Below are 26,507 nucleotides of genomic sequence, written 5' to 3' on the forward strand. Positions count from 1 at the left end.
TGTGAACATGAGAAATTGATGGGATGATGTTTGGTGATAAAGTAAAGAGGAAGGAAGCAAGGAAAACAAAAAAAAAAAAGACAGCAGACCTAGTTAGGCATTTTTTTCTTGTATTTGATGGGTGAAATTACTGTTTTACCACTTTTTAATGATATGTAAGCCTGGGACTTCATGCCAAACAGTAAGAATGGGGTTTTATCTAGTTTTAGAGAAAGAAACAGAGGGCTCATCAAAATCCCCATCAATGGTGCCATGCTCTTGGTGATTAAGCTTGTAATCTCTTCAAGTTAATGAGAATCATCATCTCTTTGTTTGCCTGTGGATGTAGATCATTTTTATCAAACCACATAAAACTTTTGCATGTTTTTCTCTCTCACTCTCCTCTTATATTTATGTGCTTGTCTTTCTCTCTCTAGATTTTTCATTGGGTTTTCTTGTGGAATCATCTATTGCATCTATATTTGCCTGTTGTGAACTAGTTGTAAATTGTTTGCTGCTTGTGGATATATATATTACTTGCTATACATAGGTCATATCTCTCCAGTAAATTTACATCATAGTTAGGGTAAATATCATTAACCTTTCCTGAAATTTGCTATTATTATAGATAAACTTTTGAAAAGTTGTTTTTCATCACTTCCCTTGCCATATATCCACTCAAAGGATGTGATAGACAATTCATTTTGAGTAATATCATTGATCTCCCTTAAGGTTTGTTATAGTTATAAACTCCAGCAAATTTTCACTGGATTTCTATTTGTTGCGGATACAGAAAGTAAAAAATAAATAAATATTATCTGAAATCTAAAAAATGAAGTGCATGATAAGAATTACCAGTTCCTTTTCTCTTGGTGTTTCTCCATGTTATGTAAGCGCAGATTATGAGTATCACTAACAAGCTCACAACCATCGAGATCACCGCAATAACAATTTTTGTAGTATTCCTTTTTATTTGCGCAAATATCAGTCAATTACAATGTCTTTGGTTTGTATTTACTTAAAAAGTGGCATAAATTTTCAATTGCAAAGTAAAACTAAAGATTGTAAAATAATTAACATGAAATAGAAATGTTCATTTCTTGACACCATGGAAAACTTAAGGGATGGGAGGTGTTGGCAGTGAACACTTGAAACAAGAAGACCGAAAAAGAAGAAGCGAAAGAAGCAGAAACAGCAAGCGAAGAGCTACTGCCACATGCCAGCAGTAGCCGGACAAAACCAGCAGCGCTGCAGCATTGGTGCCAATTTGGTGCTGTGGCAGACAGAGAAAACAGTGCCACGGCACTGCCAAGTAAGGCGAACGGCATTGCTGTGGATTTCCTAAGCTGTTTTTTATTTGTTGACTCGCCCTGGGTTTCATGCATATGCAACCCTACGTATTTTATACGGATAAGAGAGAAAGATAACTGCAAAAGACAAAGAGAGATTGTCTTCTCCATTGTAAAACCTTCAAAGATGGCCAACATGGGATTTTAGAAGCCGTAGGCCACTTTATAGGTTAGCGCAAAATAAATGATAAATACAATAAATAAAAACAATGTTTTTTATTCAATTAAAAAAATATTGAAAGTTGAAGATGATACAAAAATTTAAAAGATAAATAAATTAAAAGGGTAAGGTTTGATAGAGATTTATTTGTATTTATATATCCAAAAAACAAACTTTAATTATACCAAAATTATAGCTTTATTGGAGGAAAAAAATGATTATGGTTGTAATTTTAAAAAAAAAATTATAATATCATTTATAGATATTAATTTCTATTAATAAAAAAATGTAAAAACATAAAATAATGAAAGGGGTCCTAACCAAAAGGGGACCTTATGGCATTGCACACTAGGCCCTTGGTTAAGGACGGCACTGCCTTCAAAGATTGATAGTAAATTTTAAGCTGCTGTGCTCTATGAATGTAAGGATCACATTGACCGCAAAACCATGTTAAAAATTTCTTCTCTCCTTTTATTTTTAAACTTTGTGTTTGCTTGTGTACTTTGATATTATCTTGCTTGATTCTTTGTTACCATTTATCCCAAGATTCTGCAGAAAATTAGTGAGAAAGCCTAATTTTTCCCAACAGGAGGTTTATCTAGAAGAAACTTCTCTGTTACTTATCCATCAATCATGGTCTTTGAATGTACTGTGGCACAGAGAAAGTACAGGAACGTACAAAGCAAGGACTATGTTGTTTGATGAATAGGAAACTTATCACCTTGCACTGTTGGTTATGATAAAGGAATATAAAAACAACGATTAGTCAAAAAGGCACCATAATTACTAGCAATATAGGATAAGATAGCACCACCTTATTACAAATATTTTGCACTTATGAAATATTCAATATATGGGTTAAAGAGACACCAAAATTACAAGCTTGATTGGTTGCATCCAAATTACATTCAGAGGTAGTAGAGTTTCACTCAAGGAATGAGGAAGGAGAAGGTCCCAATTGAGGCGGTTGAGCAGTTATACAAAGGTTCTAACTTGATTGCATAGTATAAGTTGTAAGAGGACTACAGCAACCATAATTGATAATACATGCCAATAGTTTGATATGAATCCCTGCAACTCGTGAAGCAGAGAAACCTAGTTGAACTTTTTCTTTATGTATTTTTTGTTTTTTTTTTATTACATAAGTGGAACAAGTTTAATTATAACAAAGAAAGGCGGCTAAGTTTTTATATTGAATTACAAATCTTCTCGAGTCTGATTCGTTCAGAAATATTAGACCAGAATAAACTCCAGCAATAAAATGTGGTTATAGGTTCTGATAATAGTTGGAGCACTTCATCATCATTCGTGATAGCTGGGATGACTTTTTAAATAATCTTCTTCTTCTCTTTTTTCTTATTTACACTTATGATAAATTTCGGTTTTGAACTTTGAATGAACATACACATTTAGAAATTTTTTTTTTTTTTTTCCTTTTTTGGTGTCAAACGTCCTGTATGCATACAAATTTAAAAGAAATATTTAACATCAAAATCATAGTTTTACTGGAAAAACACTTTATTTATTGTACATGTCCTCAGCACACACAGCAAGAGTAGGAGATTGATATCCGTCGTGACATCTGAACAAGATTAATTCTAGGAGAGAAAGCACACAACATTTTAACATTTTTAATCTCGAGGATGTAATTCAGTAAGTGTCACCTCATTAACAGATTGATCATGATTTGGAGCTTCTGTGGTTGATCCAGAATTTTCTTTCACTAATCCCAAACTATCACTTTCGACACCCGAAACAAAAAATGCTGGCCTTGAAGGTATTGGGATGGACATAGAGAAATTGGTAAGCATCAAAACAACCTCTGACATTTTTGGTCTATCAGAAGCAGCCTCTTGAACACATAGCAACCCAATGTGGATGCTGTTTAAAGCTTCATCTCTGGACCACTGCCCATCCATTGTTGAATCCATCAGCTCCAAAGCGGCTCCATTTTCCCAGTGTTTCCATGCCTGCAAACAAAATATTGAAGCGAGCATTCAATATTAAACATCTGAAGCAAGCACAGCACCATGAAAATGGAGAAAAAAATATATATGTGTATAATACTTACATGACTTTGCAGATTTGTGAAATTGTGATGGCCTGAGACCTTTTTACCAGTAATAATTTCCAAAACCAAAATGCCATAGCTATACACATCAGATTTAGTCGAAAAGTTTCCATGCTTGACATACTCTGGTGCCATGTATCCACTGCAGGCCACTAGAAAATTTCAGTGCATTTAAATATAAAACCAGTTGGCAGACAAATGAAAGCAATGTTGATTGAAACTAATATCATGCAATTATCTTAACTGATATTGTATTATCTCCTTTTATTTATGCAAATTGCATTTTCTCTTAAGCATATAACAAAGGTTTTAACTTACTAAGTACCCCAAATCCGTCTTGTATTGGCTTGAGTCTCACTTCCAGCGAATAGTTTTGCAAGACCAAAGTCTGAAATTTTGGGATTCAAGTCTTCATCTAACAGAATGTTACTTGCTTTCAAATCTCGATGTATAATCCTAAGCCGAGAATCTTCATGCAGATAAAGTAGCCCTCGAGCAATGCCAACCATGATTTTGTACCGTGTTTTCCATTCCAAGGAAGATTGTTTTTGCTTATCTACATCAGTTGATTTTCATGCACATAAGTTACTTTCCAAACAAGAACATGCAGCCGTATAGCTATGATTTCTTTGAAGTTGGGCCTAACAATTCATGCATGTGGACCAAGCCAATAGACTACAACATTCAAAAATGGAACGTGTCTCACTTTCTTCAACCATCTACTTTTCTCAATATGAAAATAGAATAACCTTCAGCCTAGAGAATAAAAAGAGAAAGAGGAAAATAAGAAGCACGAAAGAACGTGGATAACAAAGAGGGGAAAGAGACAAGGATGGAAGAGAGAATATTTTTAGTAGGATACAGAAAAAACTTTGTGAAAGAAGCAAAATGAAGTGAAAACGACGCTAGACGAAGTAATAAATCAAAAGGGGATTTTCATTGCAGATTCAACAGGAATAGATGGTAGCAGGCTTGAAACTAAAATGAAGTTCACTCATTCGAGCTGAAATAAAATATTTTTGAGGTTTATTTAATGTTTGATTTAGAATAATTTACTAGTTTCACAAAATATATGACTGTAATTTGATGAGTATAACCTCAAAACTATCAGGTTACCCAAGGAAGAGAGTAAAAAAATTTTGACAAGAAAAAAAAAGAAATAACCATACCAAACAAAATTTTGTCCAAGCTCCCATTAGGCAGATATTCATAAACTAGTAGCTTCTCTTCATCTTCTAAGCAGTAGCCCAATAGCGTTACCAGATTCCGATGCAGCAATTTAGCAACCAGCTTTACTTCTGTTTTCAGCTCATCCAAACCTTGACCTGAGTGACTTGACAGCCTCTTGACTGCTATTTCTTGTCCATTACTCAGCACACCCTAACATATATTCATGGTGACATTAATTAAAAGTACAGATAGTGAAAGTTACAGTGTGTTAATTGTTTACGCTTAGGTAAAGTACCTTGTAAACTGGACCAAAACCACCTTCTCCAAGTTTGTACTCGTTGGAGAAATTTCCTGTTGCGACTTTAATTGTTCTTAGTCCAATCACAAGTAACTCCAAATTACCATCCCCATCTTCATGAATACCATCTATGCCATAATTAGCAAACATATCACTTTGCACATACTTGAAAAAGTGTTAGGTCATATTTGAAAGCAATTGGCAACTGGGAAAGACACAGTCAACCAACTTTCAATATATTTGATCGTTGCAGATGAAGAAACTGAGAGTAAGTTAAATGTTACAGCTAAGGCCTTATTTCAATGCAGGGTGAGAATTGTAAACTAATTACCAAGTCTCTTTCTCTTGGCATTTCTTTGTACAAAGAAAGCACAGATCATGAGTATCACCATCAGGCTCACGATTACAGGGATCACAACAGTAACGATTGTCTTTTTAGTGTTCTTCTTACCTGCATAAAAATAAAAAAAAATAAAAAAAAATAAAACCAAATGAATACGATGTCTTGAGCTCAAATTACAATATAGGAACAAAATTTTTCCTCTGAAAAAATGACATACTTGTTGGTAATTACACAATTGGCACTGCTGTTAGCGATTATATTAACAAAATGACAACCTGGGATATTAACTGGACATAAAGTTAGACAGAACTCTTATGCAAAAATCCTAAAAATATTGCGAAGAACACGAAAATTAGCTGCAAGATTTGTCAGGACTTCGGAGAACACCGCACTACAAACATTCAGAATTAGTGCTAGAAAGTCCTAAAAGATATTAATGGTTAATCAAACACCAATAAAAAAAATATCAGCATATGATTGTTGTACCTCCTGTGTTGGTAGAGCTTGGAAATGGAGGAGAAGGTGTTAATTCAGGTGGTGAAGCTGACAGAAGGAAATCGTATATTTCATAACGAAGGAAGCAACTTATAGAATATATCTGACACCCTACTTTCCCATCACAGGACTGAGGTATGTAACCAATAACATCTTCCAGGCAAGTTAAGCAGTTGTTTTGTGTTAAGTCTCTGGTACACTGTACAATAGCATATATAATGTCTGAATCTTTGTAAGTGGCATTCCCATCTACAAATCTTGAAGAAGCAGAGGCAGCTTGCGATGATAGATTGTTCAGCAAGTTATCCAGTTGATGATTCCAAACAACTGGATCGGTTACATCGTTCTGATTATTTTCAAAGTATTTTCGAACACTGTCGAAGGTAGTAGAGAAGAAACGCTGATTGGAATAGCGCATCCAGCAATACACTAATCCTATGGAAGCGTCCTTCTTGTTTGGACAGATTCCCCTGATTCTTTTAGCAGCAATGTTTGCGCAATCTTAACATTCTTTGGCAGTGGCATAGCCTACGCATTGTACAAGGCCATAAATAGTAGTATCAAGGTTCTGACCCACACTGATGTTGTGAAATCCACCATCTAGAGAAGCATTTCCAGCAAGCCAAGTGAGGGTGAGGTTTAAGTTCTGCTCAAATACACTTCCAGAAAGGAAAAGAGCTGAACTGCATTCGTAATAGTACTGTCCTGATTCTTGAGCTAAAGTGAGATAATAAAATCCATGGATACATGAAAGTAAAAGCAAAGGGAGAGCATGTAATGAATTAGATTGCATTTTTTACAAGCTGTAAAAGACTGGAAGCATAATATGCAGGAAAAGAAAAAAAAAAAAAAAAAAAAAAAAAAAAAAAAGATTGAAGAAGAACAAGTGCAAACTTAGCCTTCCCTGCAACTGCTGAAGCGAAAAAAAGCACCCAGTTGACTTTTTTTTGGGGGTTTACATAGTTGTTTTATTATGGAAGGTATTTAATTAAATTCATGCATTACATAAGCAAGCTGGTGTTGATTTTTGACAGAGAAAGGTGGCCAAGAAATCAAAACTTTATGGGGGTATTATCATATATTCATATTATTCCAGATGCTGACCTTATAACAATTTTTCAAATGAGCCATGACATAGGAAATGACTTGGTAGACATAACCAATCACATTGTGCAACGTGTTCAATCAAATTGCTTGTGAAATGAGGAAAGCCAAATCCTGGTGTACCGAACTCAAAGTCGTTCATGGGACATTTTGAAATGAGTTTAGCATTTGCCTCCAATGGGATTCATACAATAATGGATTTAGTAGAAGTCCCATGTATGTATGGATTTATATTAGTATTTTTTCTGAAACAATAGTATAACAAGTTATTTATTGACCGACTTTTTTTAAAATATATATATATATATATATTTTGGCTCATGATCACTTTGGTTGTTGAGCTTTTGAAGGAACAGGGACACTTCAGAAAGAAAATAAAAAGTTTTCTTTCTTGTTTGTTTTTAAATGTGCCACGTGAAACAGATGTTTTCCCCTTAAGGGGGAAGAGAGAAAAAAAAAAAAAAAAAGGTAGTTAAAATATACTTAGAAATGCGAGTTGTGTGGGTTCAATTTGCTCCAAGAAGTAATATAGATGAAGTTCAGCGTTTCTTCTTGTGCTTCATTCCATATGCCATAGGGAATATTCTGTTACATATTGAAGATTTCTTTGAGACTATCATTCATCATTTTAATGAATAGTTTGCCGCTTAAACTATCAAAAACTGGATTTCTCCTTGGTCGAGTCTGGCGAATTGACTTGAGCCACTCACTCAAGAACATGTAAAGAAGTGGATGCAGAAAATCACTCCTCTTGTTGAGGAAACCACTGCATAGGAGGTAAAGTTACCAAAGGACAGGGTCCCAATTAGGAGATCCAATCGACAGCATGTACCAAATTTATTTTTCATCGCTTTCCTGTACAAATTTTTAGGGTATTTAAAATTAATAACGTCTGCTGTTGCACAAATTCCAACCCCTTTTTCATCGTTGTTAAATCACACCCTTCCACAAAAAGAAAATATTCTGTAAATATTTTAAGCTTAAAAATGCTCTTCCACCACCAAATTGATTAAAGACTAATGTGCTTCTATTTTAAGAAAAATTGTTATATAAAAAAATTAAAGGATTGCATCCAAGAAAATTTGTTCGTTCATATTATTCATATATTGACTTTTAAATTAATGTTGAAATTATTTTACTTATACATCCTTATTAATTGGTCTAGGTAAATATCGAGTGAAAATGTTTAGACTCTAACAATGCAATCCTCCATGATCTGGAAATCATGCATGTCTCCCAAATTGATTTTTATTCTATTTAATAAAAAAAAAAGCAAAAATAAAATGAAGCTAAATATCTATTATATTCCTAGACCGTAACTTTTGACTAATGTGGGCATATGGTAGAGGTAAGTGATGGAAAAACAATTTTATTGGAGTTATATACAATGAGTGATTTTATTCCTACTATGAAATTTTCTAACCATATTATATTATGCACACATTTATTTTCAATCTAATTTTTGCCATATACACCCACATATTATATCTAATTTAATCCTTAAATATATTGAAATAAGTATACTTTGCATCTGAATTACAATAAATAAAAATTGACATATCCCGTATACAAAATATGAATGGGTTCGAATCATCAAAATTATGTATATCGAACCCACTTAGGTGCTATATGCCAACAACTACTTTACTTATCATTCATTGTTGTTTGAATTATATAATCTAGATGAAACAATATATATCCCGTATTTAGAATCAAAGCGAATTCAAATTTTCTAGATTATGTATATTGGATAATTAATTTTACGTATCATTTATTCCGTCCGAATTGTATAATACAAATGGAAAGGATACATTCGGTATATAGAACCCAAATGGGCTCAAATCATTTAAGTTATGTATACTAAACAATTATTTCATGCATAGTTTATTTTCGTTATGATTATATAATCCAGATAAAATTGATTCATCCAATATGTAATGCCCAAACGGATTCAAATCATATGGGTTAAGTATACTGAAGGACTATTTCACGTATTGTTTGTTTCTCTCCGAATTATATAATCCAAATAAAATAAAATACACATTGTGTATGAAACTCATACATGTTAAATCATCCTGATTATGTATATCGGACGATTACACATATATCATAAAAATAATTATTTTTTCTTGTATATAGAACTCGGACTTGTTCAAAGCATCTAGGCTACTATATCAAACAATTTCAGAATAACACAAAGAGCAAATAGAATAAAAATTTATAAAAAATAAAAAACTCGGATTAAAAAAATACAAGAAAAACAAATAAATAATTAAAAAAAGTTAAATACTTAGACTTTCAACATTGAAAAAAATAAATTGTCAATCATTTTTGCATACTTTTTGTTCCCTTTTGATCACTAAATTCTATTGTCTTCATTATTATGGTTTAATATTTTTCTTAAAACGACATTATAATATACATAATAATTTATTTTTATTTTATTTGTGTACTTAAAGGTAGTTGTGATCTTTTAATAAATGAAATTTGAAGAATATTAAAAAGTAATTAAATATATATTATGCCTATTAAATTTCACAATGTAAATAAAAACCACCTACATATAATTATAACAAATCCAAAAAATTTTCATAGTGTAAATCAAATCTAAAAGGTCAATGGTATTACTCAAAAATGTCTATTATACCCTTTAATCATTTTTTTTTAATAAAAATGGATAAAGGGCAATGAGGTAAATAATGAAAAGCAATTTTCTTGGAATTTATGTGAAATTATAACAAATCTCAATGAAAATCAATTATAATTCCACAAATATGATTAAACTTCCAATCCAAACGATGGTGGCATCGGAATCTCTACATCTTGTTGAAGAGTTCATTTGGTAGCACATGGTATTGTTTTGAGTTAATTGAAAACTCGAGATTGATATTTAATGAAATTGGGTGGACAAGAAAGCATCGGCAGAAGGAAACCACAGCATGCAGAGGAACAAAGATACAGAAATGGTAAACGAGCTCATCAATTTATTAAATAATCTCTTTAAGAAATAAAACCCCAACAGCTATTCATCCATTTGTAGGTTGGCTGGTTAATTGGTATTCGTTCTTTTTAGATCCTCATTAAATTTTATCAATACCCCAAAATTCTTTGAATTGATGATTGCCCACCAAATTGCTGAAGGATTACCCTCTTTATCTAGCAAGATGGACCAAGCCACCAAGAGAATATTTTGCATAGATAATATTTTATAGGAGTGAGGGTTTGGTTTGAAAATGAAATCCTTGGTAATTGGTATGGGCTAAAAGCAAAACTTTAGAAATGCATAATGTTAGAAATTTATAATGAATAAAAATTATTTCTAAAACATTATGACTTTTGACAGAAAGTTACAACTTACATTATTTCATCTGTAATAGTTGTGTCTTTTCCCAATCAATGTGTTTTCTCTTTTTGGAAACAATGTGTCTTCTTGAAATAGTGTCTTTTTTTGAAACAGTGTGTCCTCTCTTAAAACAATATGTCTTCTCTTGAAATAATATATATGTCTGAATCATCATGTCCCTTCCTAATATCCTTCTGAAGTCTATAAATACCATATAGGACTATTGTTGAAGGATTGGAAAATAATTAACAAACGTGTGAGTAGAGAGAATTGAAACTTTGTCTACTTCGTGGTTTTTTTGAATTTTGAATGCTACTATTCAAAGAAGATATCGTTGTATACGGGAAGACAATCGCTGTAAACTGTGAGCACCGTAGCAGAGCGAATATTGTTTTAAGGAAAGAGAGTTCAACTCTTGCCTCGATCGCTATATAAAAATCAACTTTATTTGAAATTATAATACAAACACAATACCTGTGAGTTCTTCTTCTTTATATATATACACTTTGGTTTTAGGTATATTAATTTCCTAACAATCTTACAATACAATATTAGTAAATTAATTCTTTTTAAACGTTAGGTTCTCTGCATTATATATATATACATTTAATTATTTAGTGAAGTTAAAAAAATTTATCCATATCTACATTAATATTTTCTTTATCACTTCTTTGGGGTGTGTGTGTGTGTATATATATATATATTTTATTATTATTACTTGATATAATAATACACATACAATTCTAGTCTAATTATAACTCCTACCTCTTATTTCTATTTCACTGGTTTGCGTGCTTGTTTTTATACACATATATCTACATATTTTTTGTCCGATTGTAGGTCTTAGATAATATTTAATATATATTATATATTAATAGATAATATTTAACATATATTATATTTAATATTCTTTTAATATATACTTGCGGGCAGTGCTTATTACATATTATAGATTAATATTTAATATATATATATATATATATATATATATGTATTTACGTGTTCTGTGTTATGTGTTTCATTATAATTTTATATATATATATATATATATATATTCACATATTTATCAAGTATTTAGATATAAAGTCTGTCTTTTTATCTTATAATAAGTATTACATTGGAAATTAAATATTTTATATTTTGCAAATATTTATATTGTACATACATTTATACATTGTTGCATATTTTAATTTTGTTTTATAGATCAATTATTTGTTTAGTTTAATTATTGCTTAATTAGTAATTGTTTGGTAATATATTTTCTTTTTATAGAAATGGCATCTAGTGCATCTTTACCTCGTACTACTTTGCCTACATCTTTGGGTCATGCTAAGAAACCTGAAAATTTTGGTGGTTCTGATTTTAAGAAATGGCAAACAAAAGTGTTATGAACCTAGCCAAATTTCTCATTGAGGTTGCTCTCGTTATTAATGAAAATGAGTCTAATACTTAAGCGGTAGCAGCGGTGGATGCATGGCACCATTCAGACTTTTTATGTAAAAATTATATTCTCAATGGTTTAAGTAACACACTATATAATATATATAGTAGTGTTAAAACTGCGAAAGATTTATGGCAATCTTTGGAGAAAAAATATAAAACAGAAGATGCCAGCACGAAGAAATTTGTTGTTGGTAAATTTTTGGATTTTAAAATGATTGATTCAAAGAGTGTCATAAATCAAGTCCTAGAGCTCCAACTCATTTTTCTTGAAATACATGCTGAAAAATGGCAATTAGTGAGTCTTTCCAAGTGGCTGTGATGATTGAAAAATTGCCACCATCTTGGAAGGATTTCAAAAATTATTTAAAACATAAACATAAAGAGATGAGGCTTGAGGACTTAATTGTGAGATTGAGAATAGAATAAGATAGTCAATTTTCTAAAAATAAAAATAGAAATCCAATGGAGAGCAAGGCGTGTAGTGGAACAAAGAATTAAGATCAACAAAAACAAGAAAAGGAAATTTGAAAATCAAATTTCCAATGGAGGGTCTAATGGCAGTGGATCTAAAAGGTTCAGTGGTAAATGTTTTATATGTGACAAGCCAAGGCATCATGATAAAGATTCTCGTAACCGTAAAGGTCAAGAAAACAAAAACAGAAAGACCATTCATGCCAATGTCACTAAAATTAAAAATCTTTCCAATGATATTAATGAGATGAATCTAGTTGCTGTTGTTTCTGAAGCAAATTTGGTAGGGAATCCGAAGTCATGGTGGTTGGACATTGAGGCTACTCACCATATGTTCTGACAAGAATATTTTCACCATTTATCAAATTCCAAATCATGAGGAAAAACAACTATTCATGGGAAATTCTTCTTTCTAAAGTTGAAGGAAAAGGAAAGGTTATACTTAAGATAACATCCGAAAAAGAAGTTGCCTTCACAAATGCTTTACATGTTCCTGATATTCACAAAAATCTTGTGACTGGATCATTACTTAGTAAAAATGGTTTTAAGTTGGTCTTTGAGTCCGAAAAATTTGTACTTTCTAAAGAGGGTATGAATGTGGGTAAAGGTTATTTGAGCGAGGGGCTCTTTAAATTTAATGAATGCCTACTATTAATAATAATATTAACAATTCTGCTTATGTGATTGAATCTTCTAATATTGGACATGGTAGATTAGGACATGTTAGTTATATTACTATGAAAAGATTAATTAATTTAAATTTAATACCAAATTTTGATATTGATTTAGATTATAAATGTAAAACGTATGTTGAATCTAAATCAACAAAGACACCTTTTCATACTATTGATAGAAATATTTAATCTTTAGATTTAATTCATACTGATATATGTGATTTAAAATTTGTGCAAACAAGAGGTGGTAAAAAATATTTTATCACATTTATTGATGATTGTCTATGTTATTGTTATGTGTACTTATTAATATCCAAAGATGAGGCTTTGGAAGCATTTAAATTTTATAAACATGAAGTTGAAAATTAACTTAGCAAAAAGATTAAGGTGTTAAGAAGTGATAGAGGTGGTGAATATGACAATCCTTTTGATTTATTTTGTTCTAAACATGGAATTATTCACCAAACCGTTGCTCCATATTCACCTCAATCTAATGGTGTTGCCGAACGAAAAAATAGAACTCTAAAAAAGATGATGAATGTTATGTTAACAAGTTCTAGTTTACCTCAAAATATGTGAGGGGAAGCATTACTTTTTACAAATTTACTTCTTAATAAAATACCTCATACGAAATCTAATATGACGCCTTATGAGTTATGGAAAGGAAGAAAGCCTACCTATAAATACTTGAAAGTGTAGGGTTTCTTGCTAAGGTAATAATACTTGATCCTAAGAGAATTAAAATAGGACCTAAAATTGTTGATTGTATATTTATTAGACATGCAGTTAATAGTAACGCTTATAGGTTCCTTGTGTATAAATCTGAAATTCCTTACGTGCATGTTAATATAATTCTTGAATCTAGAAATGCATATTTTTATGAAAATGTATTTCCTTATAAAATGGCATGTGATCCAAGTTCTTCAAAAAGAACTTATGATGAGAATGAAAATCAAGAAGAAAAGGACAGTGAGCCAAGACGCAGCAAAAGAATGAAAATTTCAAAATCTTTTGCTCTGGAAATTTTAACATACATGTTAGAAATTGAACCAAAGAATTTTAAAGAAGCTATGTCTACACTTGATGCTTTTTATTGGAAAGAAGCAATTACTAGTGAAATTGAGTCCATCATGCAAACCATACATGGGAATTAGTACATTTTCCACCTGGAAGTAAACCTTTAGGTTGAAAGTGGATCTTTAAGAAAAAGATGAAAGTTGATGGATCAATTGATAAATATAAAGCTAGATTAGTGGCAAAGGGCTACAAACAAAAAGAAGGTGTAGATTATTTTGATACATATTCACCAGTTACAAGAATTACATCTGTTCGAATGTTAATTGCTATTGTCGTGTTAAAGAATTTAGAAATACATCAAATGGATGTAAAAACAATATTTTTAAATGGTGAATTAGATGAAGAGATTTATATGAAACAACCTGAAGGATTTGTAGCTCCTGGACATGAAAATAAAGTTTGTAAATCATTATATGGTTTAAAACAAGCTTCAAAACAATGTCATGAAAAGTTTGACAATGTAATGAAGTCACACGGGTTTAGAATAAATGAATATGATAAATGCGTTTATGAGAAAGACACTAAATATAATGATGTCATTGTATGTCTTTATGTTGATGATGTGCTCATCATTGGTAGCACTAAAGAAATAATTCAAGCTACTAAAAAATTTTTGATTAGTAAATTTGAACTGAAATATTTAGGTAGATGTTATTGTATGAATTAAAATTTCTAGAACACAAGATGGTTTTATTTTGTCTCAAAAACACTATATTGAAAAGTTGGTTAATATGTATGACAAAGACAGTCACCCTATTTCAAAAACACCAATAGACCCAAACTTTCCATTATATAAAAGTCATGGGAATGGTGTGTCACAATTAGAATATTCTCGAATCATTGGTAGTCTATTGTATGTTATGAGTTGTACAAGACCAGATATAACTTACTCAGTCAGCAAATTTAGTAGGTACACAAGTAATCCAAGTAAAGATCATTGGACGGCGATAATTAGAGTTCTTGGATATCTAAGACATACCATGGATTATGGATTACATTATACAAGATATCCTGCTGTACTTGAGGGATACAGTGATGCTAATTAAATATCTGACTCAAAGGATTCAAGATCCACTAGTGGATATGTTTTTAGGCTTGGAGGTGCAACAGTATCTTGGAAATCTTCCAAGCAGACTTGTATTACGAGGTCCACAATGGAATATGAATTTATCGCTTTAGATAAAGATGGAGAAGAAGCAGAATGGCTTCGATATTTTCTAGAGGATAATCCAAGATGGTCAAAACATCTACCTGCTATTTGCATACATTCTGATAGTCAATTTGCTATTGGAAGGGCACAAAGCTAAAATTAATGGTAAATCTCGATATATACGTCGAAGACATAATACTGTAAAATAATTGCTCTCAAATGGAATAATATCTATAGATTATCTGAAATCTAAAGATAATCTTGCGGATCCTCTTACTAAAGGTTTAACAAGAGAGCAAGTTTACTATTCATTAAAGGGAATGGGATTAAAGCCATTAATTTAGAGTTATTTTGATGGCAATCCTACCTAGTTGACTAGAGATCCTAAAATCTAGGTTCAAAGGGACAACCAAATCTCAACTGACTCTACAAAAACACTAAGAGTTATATAACTTTATCCATTTTTATGATAACTAGTGTTGCCAGTAATGTGTGTTAGGATAAGCATTGCTTTTAATGACTTCTATACTTTGAAAATTCAAATGGGGTTTTACAGGAAACTCTTAATAGGAAGTCACCTATGTGAGTGTGAAGGAGCCATCAAAACAACTTTAAATTAATGGTTTTAATCCCATTCCCCTCAATGAATAGTAAACTTGCTCTCTTGTTAAATTAATGGCTTCTATGAGAATTTTCGTAAGCTTCAATTCTCTAGAGCACTCATGAAAAATCAAGAATGTTCAGGGCCAAAGTGAACACAACCAAAAGAACCAACAATGTTTAGGAGAGTGATTGTGTGAATTCTATTGTCTTCGTTTACAACAATGGCTAAAAGTTCAAGACATCATGTCAGGACCCATCCAGAATTCCTTCCCCGGAACCCTAGACAAGCCCTGATCCCAGGGAAATACCACCGAACCTTCCAACGGAAAATCCGGCAACACCTCCCCTAAGGGTAGGACTTACCAAAAATTACCTGCACTGAAAACGCACTTCTATAAACATCCCCTTATTCCTCCCACAAACTACAAATTGGTTCCACAAATTGCAGCACTTCAAAATAAACAACAGCAGCAACCCAGTGCGAAAAAAACAACTACACGTCCAATACAGTATACAGAGCATTATACAACAAATGTGAAATTTATAAAATGACAGATAAGGAAGCAATATAAGACAGAGAGGAAAAAGGGAAGAAAAACTTCTTGAACCTTCGGCAACGAACTGAGACGTTGGGCTCGCCCCGGACAATCAACGTCTCCAACCTGGACCTAAGGGAACGGAATTTAAGAGTGTGAGATGCTAATCATCTCAGTGAGTGACCCTATCTACTATACAATATAATATCACGGTAATACAGTAGATAGATAATAATTAATTGGAAAATAATAATTCCTCTCAAAACCCTTACAATTCTCTCAGTTGGAAAAGTTCCCCTTTTAAAACATTTTCACAAAACCCTTGTACGTACTTCCCAAAAACCAAGGAACCAAACGAATTAATAAACAACAAATAAACAAATAAATACCCCAAATATAAATAAACTGCAATAAATTATAATAAATCATTATAGAACATGTTTGGGGTTTAAAACATTATTTACAATTTACACCGACACACCACATCATATACCGGTGATGCCCTCCGATACCCAGCGTCCTGAGCACCGACTGGTGGGGGGTTAAAGAGAGAAACCTGCAACGGTCACTTCGGCGTCCCGACAGTACCGCTGCTAAAACCATCAACCCGGCCAAGGAGGGGGGCGGCTGTGCACAACAATAACCTTGCCTGCCCACGGTCCAATGGCAACTCACGGGTGAAGTAATAACCGCACGCTAAACCACATAATAACCGCGTGCTACCACGTGTCCATACACCATACACCAGAACACCAATACTGTATGAGTGCGTCTAAAAATAAACATTATTAACCAACCGTACCATTTTTCCAAAAACCACCGTGGGAAATACATTAAATTCTCACACTTACCATCCCACATATTTTTATTCAACAACCCGGTACGAAACATTGATAAGCAACAAACCACAATTTTCTTGGAGTACGAGATGCAACCATAAAAATACCGCGGGCATAATTTATAAAATTTAAACCAATATTTTCGTAAAATATTTAACCCAATTATGCCCTAAAAATTAATACTAAAAACCACGTACAAATACTACCGAAAGATACTATGCTCATGCATAATAAATTAAACCACAATAAAACCACAGATAAACCACACCACATGAGCATAAATTTAAATATTAATTTAAATACCAAATAAACATAATTAGTTGCCCAAAATAATTTTTGAAGGTGGGTCACTCACCTGGAGCACGCAATTAACCCATGATCCACCACGGGATCAATTCTACGACTCACCGGTGCTCCTAGAACAAAATTCACAGACAGTCAAATAAATTAATATTTTAATCGGGTAAATAACACCCGGTATCCAGGGGGTCAAACACAAACTTTAACCAAAATAGGTGAATAATATACCGAATCGAAGCTCGTGGGACGAGGATCACCAATCCGGTCTCCATCGACCCCAATTCCGCCGGAGGTGGCCGGAATTTGATCGGGAAGCTTCGGCCGATTTTGATCTTGAGGGATCTTTCAAACGGTGGGGATTTTGGGCAAACTAACCCCGGAAATGGACTCAGAGGGGTCGAAAATGGTGGGATAGAGGTATAGGACGGGCTGAGTTGGTCGGAAACGGCGAGAATCGCCGGAAAAATTTCACCTCGCCGCCGCGACTTTGCCGGCCCGATCTGGGCGCGTCCGACGGAGGCTGGCAGAGAAATTTGGTGGCCGAGGTCGCAAGGTGGTGGGCTTGGACGGTGGCAGGCGCGTGTACTGTATGGGTGGCCAGAAAAAGTGCAGTAAGGAGAGAGAGAGGGACGGCCGGTGGGAGAAAAAAAAACTGTGTGTGTTTTGTGTTTTGGTGCTCGGGGAAGAAGAAGGAAAAAAAAGGAAAAAAAAAAAAGAAATGGTGTTTTCCCACGTGGGGAAAAGAAAAAGAAAAGGGAAAATAAAACAAATAAATTCAAATTAATTAAATAAAAATATTATTATTTAAAATAATAATAAAAATAATTTGATTTTAAACATGGTTGACATGTGGCATTTCACCATAGTGACACATGGCCACCTTCATTAAGTCACACCTGGCACATCGTTACGCGTTTAAAAAATAATATTAAAATAATACGGTATTTGAAAAACTTTACAGGTCCATAACTTTCAAACCACATGTCCAAATCGGACGTGCCGCTAGTCTACGGACTCGTATCAATGAGCACTTCACAACCATGCATGAGTTAACGCTCAACCTTGCATGAATAAAAAGTCAACTCCGGCACCCCTTAGACAGTTTGGACCTCAACTTATTTTGCTCATAACTTTCAAACCGTAGCTCTGTTTTCAACGTGCTACCAGTCTACGAACTCGTGCCAACGTGTACTTTGTAATGGTACCTCATTCAACCTAGAATTCCAACCGGGTCAAAAAGTCAACTTTTGACCCCTTCGGTCAACGGTCAACCTCGGTCAACGTGCAAAAATTTCCGACATGGTTCGGGACGGGGTGTTACACATCATGTTCACTTAATAGCTTGTAAATCTGATACTTTGTCACTAAGGAAGATTTAAAGCCAAAAGCTATCTTTCCTAAAGCAATTTCTTTCAAAGTGAATTCTCTCTAAATGTGTCAATTTTTATTCATGTGGGGGATTGTTAGAAATTTATAATGAATAAAAATTATTTCTGAAACATTATGACTTTTGACAGAAAGTTACAACTTACATTGTTTTCATCTATAACAGTTGCGTCTTTTCCCAATCAATATATTTTCTCTTTTTGAAACAATATGTATTCTTGAAATAGTGTGTCTTTTTTGAAACAGTGTGTCCTCTCTTGAAATAGTATATCTATCTGAATCATCATGTCACTTCCTAATATCCTTCTGAAGTCTATAAATACCATATGGGACTATTATTGAACGACTGGAAAATAATTAACAAATGCGTGAGTAGAGAGAATTGGAACTTTGTCTGGTTCTCGGTTCTTTGAATTTGGAGTGCTACTATTTAGAAAAGAGATGGTTATATACTGGGAGATAATCACTGTAAACTGTGAGCACTGTAGCAGAGCGAATATTGTTTTAAGGAAAGAGAATTCAACTCTTGCCTCGATCGTTATATAAAGATCAACTTTATTTGGAATTATAATATAAACACAATACCTGTGAATTCTTCTTCTTCATCTCAATATAATTATTTATACATTATTTCATATATTTAGTACACACAGAGATATTTATATATATACACTTTGGTTGTAGGTATATTAATTTCCTAACAAGTAATAATAAGGAAAAAGAGAAAAAAAAGATAGGGAGATAATAATGGAAAATATGGGAATTTGTAATCGTTTGGTCGGTATCAGTAGTAGGAGTAGGGTACTCAAAACATGGTAATGCCATCCAAAACAAGTTGACGTGACTGATTCATGGAGTCCTGATTATACCCCACAGACCACAAACAAAAAACCACCAAGTGAAGTTTTTGCCTTATTTTTATGTCTTTCCTTCCTCACTTTTTGAAGTCGGAAATTCCAGATTCCCTGCATTTTATCGTCCTTATGAACTATTTTAAATTTAATCAAATTCAATTGGGCACAATTCAGTCCTGAATTCCAAACAAACATTATTAGAAATGGGTTTAAGAGGATTTTCTCTTTTTTTATTTTTGATATTTAAGAAGATTCTGAGGGTTTAAGAGCATGATAAGAATTACCAGCTCCTTTTCTCTTGGTGTTTCTCCATGTTAAGTAAGCGCAGATTATGAGTATCACTAACAAGCTCACAACCATCGAGGTCACCACAATAACAATTTTTGTGGTATTCCTTTTTATTTGCATAAATATCAGTCAATTACAACGTCTATGGTTTGTATTTACTTAAGAGTGGCATAAAAATTTGCAATTGCAAAGTAAAAATAAAGATTGTAAAATAATTAACATGAAATAGAACTGTTCATTTGTCGACACCATGGAAAACTCGAAGGGATGGGAGGTGTTGGAGGTGAAGACTTGAAACAAGAAGACCGAAGGCAGAAACAGCAAGCGAAGAGCTACTGCCACGCGCCAGCTGCAGCCGGACAAGACCAGCAGCGCTGCAGCACTGGTGCTGCTGGTTGCGCACTGGTGCCACTTTGGTGCTGTTGCAGACAGAGAAAGCAGTGCCACGGCACTGCCAAGTAAGGCTAATGGCATTGCTGTGGATTTCCTAAGCTGTTTTTATTTGTTGACTTGCCCTAGGTTTCATATATATGCAATGCAAACCAATGTATTTTATACGGATAAGAGAGAAAAATAACCGCAAAAGAGAAAGAGAGATTGTCTTCTCCATTGTAAAACCTTCAAACATGGCCGACATGGGATTTTGGAAGCCTTAGGCGACTTTATAGGTTTGCGCTTTTTTATAAATATTTAAAATAAATGAGAAATTAAATTAACAAATATTTTTTATTCAAAATTAGTAGGTATAAATAAAAAATATTTTTAATTTTTTTATTAAATTAAAAAAAATTCAAAATTAAAATATTTATAATTTTATATATATCAACATGTTCATTTGTGACGCTACATAAATGGAGATCTTTCAATTTGTGAAAAATGGGTTGTGGGATGGAGTAATGTGGCACACGTTAAAAAACAACACCACTTTTATAATTAATGCTAAATATTATATTTGATTGAACGTGGAAGACGATACAAAAATTTAAAAGATAGATAAACGAAATGGGTAAGGTTTGATAGAGATTTATGTGTTTTTATATATCCAAAAAACAAACTTTAATTATACCAAAATGATAGCTTTATTTGAGGAAAAAAAATAATTATTGTCGTATTTTTTTAAAAAAAAATGATAATATCATTTATGGATATTAATTTCTATTAATAAAAAAATGTAAAAACATAAAATAATGAAAGGGGTCCTAACCGAAAGGGGACGCTATGGCATTGTACACTAGGACCTTGGTTAAGGCCGGCACTGCCCTCAAAGATTAATAGTAAATTTTAAGCTGGTGTGCTCTATGAATGTAAGGATCATATTGACCGCAAAACCATATTAAAAATTTCTTCTCTCCTTTTATTTTTTAACTTTGTGTTTGCTTGTGTATTTTGATATATCTTGCTTGATTCTTTGTTACCATTTATCCCAAGATTCTGGAGAAAATTAGTGAGAAAGCCTAATTTTTCTCAACAGGAGGTTTATCTAGGAGAAACTTCTCTGTTACTTATTCACCAATCATGGTTTTTGAATGTACTGTGGCACAGAGAAAGTAAAGGAACGTAAAAGCAAGGACTATGTTGTTTGATGAATAGGAAACTTATCACCTTGCACTCTTGGTTATGATAAAGGAATATAAAAACAACGATTAGTCAAAAAAGCACCATAATTACTAGCAACATAGGATAAGATAGCACCACCTTACAAATATTTTGCACTCATGAAATATTCAATATATTGGTTAACGAGACACCAAATTTACTAGCATGATTGGTTGCATCTAAATTACCTTCAGAGGTAGTAGAGTTTCACTCAAGGAATGAGGAAGGAGAAGGTCCCAATTGAGGCGGTTGGGCAGTTATACAAAGGTTCTAAATAGATTGCATAGTATAAGTTGTAAGAGGACTACAGCAACCATTATTGATAATACATGCCAATAGTTTGATATGAATCCCTGCACCTTGTGAAGCAAAGAAACCTAGTTGAACTTTTTCTTTATGTACTTTTTCTTTTTTTAATTATTATTACATAAGTGGAACACGTTTAATTATGACAAAGAAAGGCGATTACGTTTTTATATTAACTTACAAATATTCTCGAGTCTGATTGGTTCAGAGATATTAGACCAGAGTAAACTCCAGCAATAAAATGTGGTTATAGGTTCCTGATAGTGATCGCTGGGATGACCTTTTAAACAATCTTCTTGTTTTTTTTTTTTTTTTTTCCTTTGCACTTCTGATAAATTTCGGTTTTGAACTGTGAATGAACATAAACAATTCGATTTTTGTTTTTTTTTTGGTGTCAAAGGTGCTGTATGCATACAAATTTAAAGAAATATTTAACATCAAAATCATAGTTTTACTGGAAAACACTTTACTTATTGTACATATCCTCAGCACACACAGCAAGAGTAGGAGATTGATATCCCTCGTGACATCTGAACAAGATTAATTCTAGAAGAGAAAGCATACAACATTTTAACATTTTCAATCTCGAGGATGTAATTCAGTAAGTGTAACCTCATTAACAGATTGATCATGATTTGAAGCTTCCGTGGTTGATCCAGAATTTTCTTTCACTAATCTCAAACTATCACCTTCGACACCCGAAACAAAAAATGCTGGCCTTGAAGGTATTGGGAAGGACATAGAGAAATTGGTAAGCATCAAAACAACCTCTGACATTTTTGGTCTATCAGAAGCAGCCTCTTGAACACATAGCAACCCAATGTGGATGCAGTTTAAAGCTTCATCTCTAGACCACTGCCCATCCATTGTTGAATCCATCAGCTCCAAAGCGGCTCCATTTTCCCAGTTTTTCCATGCCTGCAAACAAAAATATTGAAGCTAGCATTCAATATTAAACACTCTGAAGCAAGCACAGCACCATGAAAAAGGAGAAAAAAAATATATATATATATATATATGTGTGTGTGTATAATACTTACATGGCTTTGCAGATTTGTGAAATTGTGATGGCCTGAGACCTTTTTACCAGTAATAATTTCCAAAACCAAAATGCCATAGCTATACACATCAGATTTAGTCGAAAAGTTTCCATGCTTGACATACTCTGGTGCCATGTATCCACTGCAGGCCACTAGAAAATTTCAGTGCATTTAAATATAAAACCAGTTGGCAGACAAATGAAAGCAATGTTGATGGAAACTAATATCATGCAATTATCTTAACTAATATTGTATTATCCCCTTTTATTTATGCAAATTGCATTTTCTCTTAAGCATATAACAAAGGTTTTAACTTACTAAGTACCCCAAATCCGTCTTGTATTGGCTTGAGTCTCACTTCCACCGAATAGTTTTGCAAGACCAAAGTCTGAAATTTTGGGATTCAAGTCTTCATCTAACAGAATGTTACTTGCTTTCAAATCTCGATGTATAATCCTAAGCCGAGAATCTTCATGCAGATAAAGTAGCCCTCGAGCAATGCCAACCATGATTTTGTACCGTGTTTTCCATTCCAAGGAAGATTGTTTTTGCTTATCTACATCATTTGATTTTCGTACACATAAGTTACTTTGCAAACAAGAACATGCAGCCGTATAGCTATGGTTTGTCTAAAGTTGGTCCTAACAATTAATGCATGTGGACCAAGCCAATAGACTGCAACATTCAAAATGGAAGATGTCACACTTTCTTCAACAATCTACTTTCCTCAATATGAAAATAGAATAACCTTCAGCCTAGATAATAAAAAGAGAAAAAGGAAAATAAGAAGCACAAAAGAATGTGGATAACAAAGAGGGAATAAATGGGGAAAGAGGGGAAAGAGACAACGATGGAAGAGAGAATATTTTTAGTAGGGTACAGAGAAAACCTTGTGAAAAAAGTTGAATGAAATGAAAACCACACTAGACAAAGAAATCAATCAAAAGGGGATTTTCATTGCAGATTCAACAGGAATAGATGGTAGCAGGCCCCGAAACCAAAATGAAGGTTTACTCATTTGAGCTGAAATAGAATATTTTTGAGACTTATTGAATGTTTGATTTAGAATAATTTATTAGTTTCACAAAATATATGACTGTAATTTGACGAGTATAACCTCAAAACTACTAGAGAAATAACCATACCAAACAAAATCCTGTCCAAGCTCCCATTAGGCAGATATTCATAAACTAAAAGCTTCTCTTCATCTTCTAAGCAGTAGCCCAATAGCTTTACCAGATTCCGGTGCAGCAATTTAGCAACCAGCGTTACTTCTGTTTTCAGTTCATCCAAACCTTGACCTGAATGACTCGACAGCCTCTTGACTGCTATTTCTTGTCCATTACTCAGTACACCCTAACATATATGGATAGTGGCATTAATAAAAAGTACAAATATTGAAAGTTATAGTGTGTAATTGTTTACAGTTAGCTAAAATACCTTGTAAACAGGACCAAAACCACCTTCTCCAAGTTTGTACTCGTTGGAGAAATTTCCTGTTGCAACTTTAATTGTTCTTAGTCCAATCACAAGTAACTCGAAGTTACTATCCTCATCTTCATGAATACCATCTATGCCATAATTAGCAAATATATCACTTTGCACATACTTGGAAAAGGGTTATGTCATATTTGAATGCAATTGGCGACTCGAAATAGACAAAGTCAACCAACACTCACAATATTCGATTGTTGCAGATAAAGAAACTGAGAGTAAGTTAAATGTTACAGCTAAGACCTTATTTCAATGCAGGGTGAGAAATGTAAACTAATTACCAAGTCTCTTTCTCTTGACATTTCTTCGTACAAAGAAAGCACAGATCATGAGTACCACTATCAGGCTCACGATTACAGGGATCACTACAGTAACGATTGTCTTTCTAGTATTCTTCTTCCCTGCATAAAAAAATTAAAAAAAAATCAAGTAAGTACGATGTCTTGAGCTCAAATTACAATATAGGAACAAATTTTCCCCTTAAAAAGTGACATACTTTTTGGTAATTACACAATAGGCAAAACTTTTAAAGATTACATAAACAAAATGACAGCCTGGGATATTAAAACTCTTATGCAAAAATCCTAAAAATTATTGCGAAGAACACGAAAATTAGTTGCAGGGTTGGTTAGGACTTGGGAGAACACCACACTACAAACATGTAGAATTAGTTCTAGAAAATCCCAAAAGATATTATGGTTAATCAAACCCCATTAAAAAATTATCAGCATATGATTGTTGTACCTCCTGCCGTGGTAGAGTTTGGAGATGGAGGAGAAGGTGCTAATTCAGGTGGTGAAGCTGACATAAGGAAATTGTAGTATTCATAACGAAGGAAGCAACTTATAGAATATATCTGACACCCTACTTTCCCATCACAGGACTGAGGTATGTAACCGATAACATCTTCCAGGCAAGTTAAGCAGTTGTTTTGTGTTAAGTCTCTGGTACACTGTACAAAAGCATATATATTGCCTGAATCTTTGTAAGTGGCATTCCCACCTGAAAATCTTGAAGGAGCAGAGGCAGCTTGCGACGATAGATTGTTCAGCAAGTTATCGAGTTGATGATTCCAAACAACTAGATCGGTTACATCGTCCTGACTAGGCAACGAGTGTCTTTGAGCACTGTCGAAAGTAGTAGAGAAGAAACGCTTATCGGAATAGCGCATCGAGCAAAACTGAAATCCTATGGAACCCTCCTTTTGGTTTGAACAGAGTCCCCTGATTGTTCTCGCAGCAGTGTTTGCACAATCTTGACATTCTTTGGCAGTGGCATAGCCTGCGCATTGTACAAGGCCATAAATAGTAGTATCAAGGTTCTGACCCACACTGATGTTGTGAAATCCACCATCTAGAGAAGCATTTCCAGCAAGCCAAGTGAGGGTGAGGTTTAAGTTCTGCTCAAATACACTTCCAGGAAGGAAAAGAGCTGATCTGCAGTCGTAATAGTTCCATTCTGAATCTTGAGCTAAAGTGAGATAATAAAATCCATGGATACACGAAAGTAAAAGCAAAGGGAGAGCATATAATGAATTAGATTGCATTTTTTACAAGCTGTAAAAGACTGGAAGCATAATATGCAGGGGGGAAAAAAAATATGGAAGAAGAACAAGGGGCAAACTGGGCCTTCCATGCAACTGCTGAAGCAAAAAAAACACACCCAGTTGACCTTTTTATTTTTTTATTTTTTGTTTTACATAGTTGTTTTATTATGACAGATATCTAATTAAATTCATTCTGGCGGATATTTAATTAAATTCATGCAGTTACATAAGCAAAGTTGTGTTGATTTTTGAGAAAGAAAGGTGGCCAAGAAAGCAAGACTTTATGGCGGTATTATCATATAATCATATAAATATATTATTCCAGATGCTGACCTTAAAACAATTTTCCAAATGAGCCATGACTTAGGAAATGGCTTGGTTGACATAACCAATCACCTTGTGCCACGTGTTCAATCAAATTGCTTGTGAAATGAGGAAAGCCAAATCCTAGTGTACAGAACTCAACGTTGTTCTCTCTGTCAACCCTATTAGACTTGTTCATAGGACATTTTGAAATGAGTTTAGCATTTTCCGCCAATGGGATTCATGCAATAATGGATCTAGTAGAAGTCCCATGTATGTATGGATTTAT

The 26,507-nt window shown here is 33.4% G+C and overlaps 3 protein-coding genes across 3 annotated transcripts; all 3 read right to left on the minus strand.

Moving 5' to 3' along the window:
- Positions 1–3,119: 3,119 nt before the first annotated feature.
- On the minus strand, positions 3,120–4,110 carry LOC132804050 (cysteine-rich receptor-like protein kinase 34). Its single transcript, XM_060817939.1, has 3 exons — positions 3,878–4,110; positions 3,560–3,701; positions 3,120–3,458 (listed from the first exon to the last, which is right to left on the minus strand). Exons 1-3 carry the CDS (start codon positions 4,066–4,068, stop codon positions 3,120–3,122), a joined length of 672 nt encoding a protein of 223 aa, XP_060673922.1. The 5' UTR covers positions 4,069–4,110.
- A 160-nt stretch (positions 4,111–4,270) lies between these two features.
- On the minus strand, positions 4,271–6,698 carry LOC107430032 (cysteine-rich receptor-like protein kinase 10). Its single transcript, XM_060817940.1, is given in 5 exon segments — positions 4,271–4,315; positions 4,724–4,939; positions 5,025–5,155; positions 5,359–5,478; positions 5,857–6,698. Coding segments are annotated over 5 exon segments (1,314 nt in total). The 5' UTR covers positions 6,659–6,698.
- A 15,716-nt stretch (positions 6,699–22,414) lies between these two features.
- LOC107430031 (cysteine-rich receptor-like protein kinase 10) lies at positions 22,415–25,915 on the minus strand. Its single transcript, XM_048464184.2, has 7 exons — positions 25,114–25,915; positions 24,651–24,770; positions 24,316–24,446; positions 24,021–24,231; positions 23,194–23,431; positions 22,876–23,017; positions 22,415–22,753 (listed from the first exon to the last, which is right to left on the minus strand). Exons 1-7 carry the CDS (start codon positions 25,913–25,915, stop codon positions 22,415–22,417), a joined length of 1,983 nt encoding a protein of 660 aa, XP_048320141.2.
- Positions 25,916–26,507: the final 592 nt, after the last annotated feature.

This window comes from Ziziphus jujuba, chromosome 6 (genome assembly GCF_031755915.1).
Source record: "Ziziphus jujuba cultivar Dongzao chromosome 6, ASM3175591v1".
Taxonomy (NCBI): domain Eukaryota; kingdom Viridiplantae; phylum Streptophyta; class Magnoliopsida; order Rosales; family Rhamnaceae; genus Ziziphus; species Ziziphus jujuba.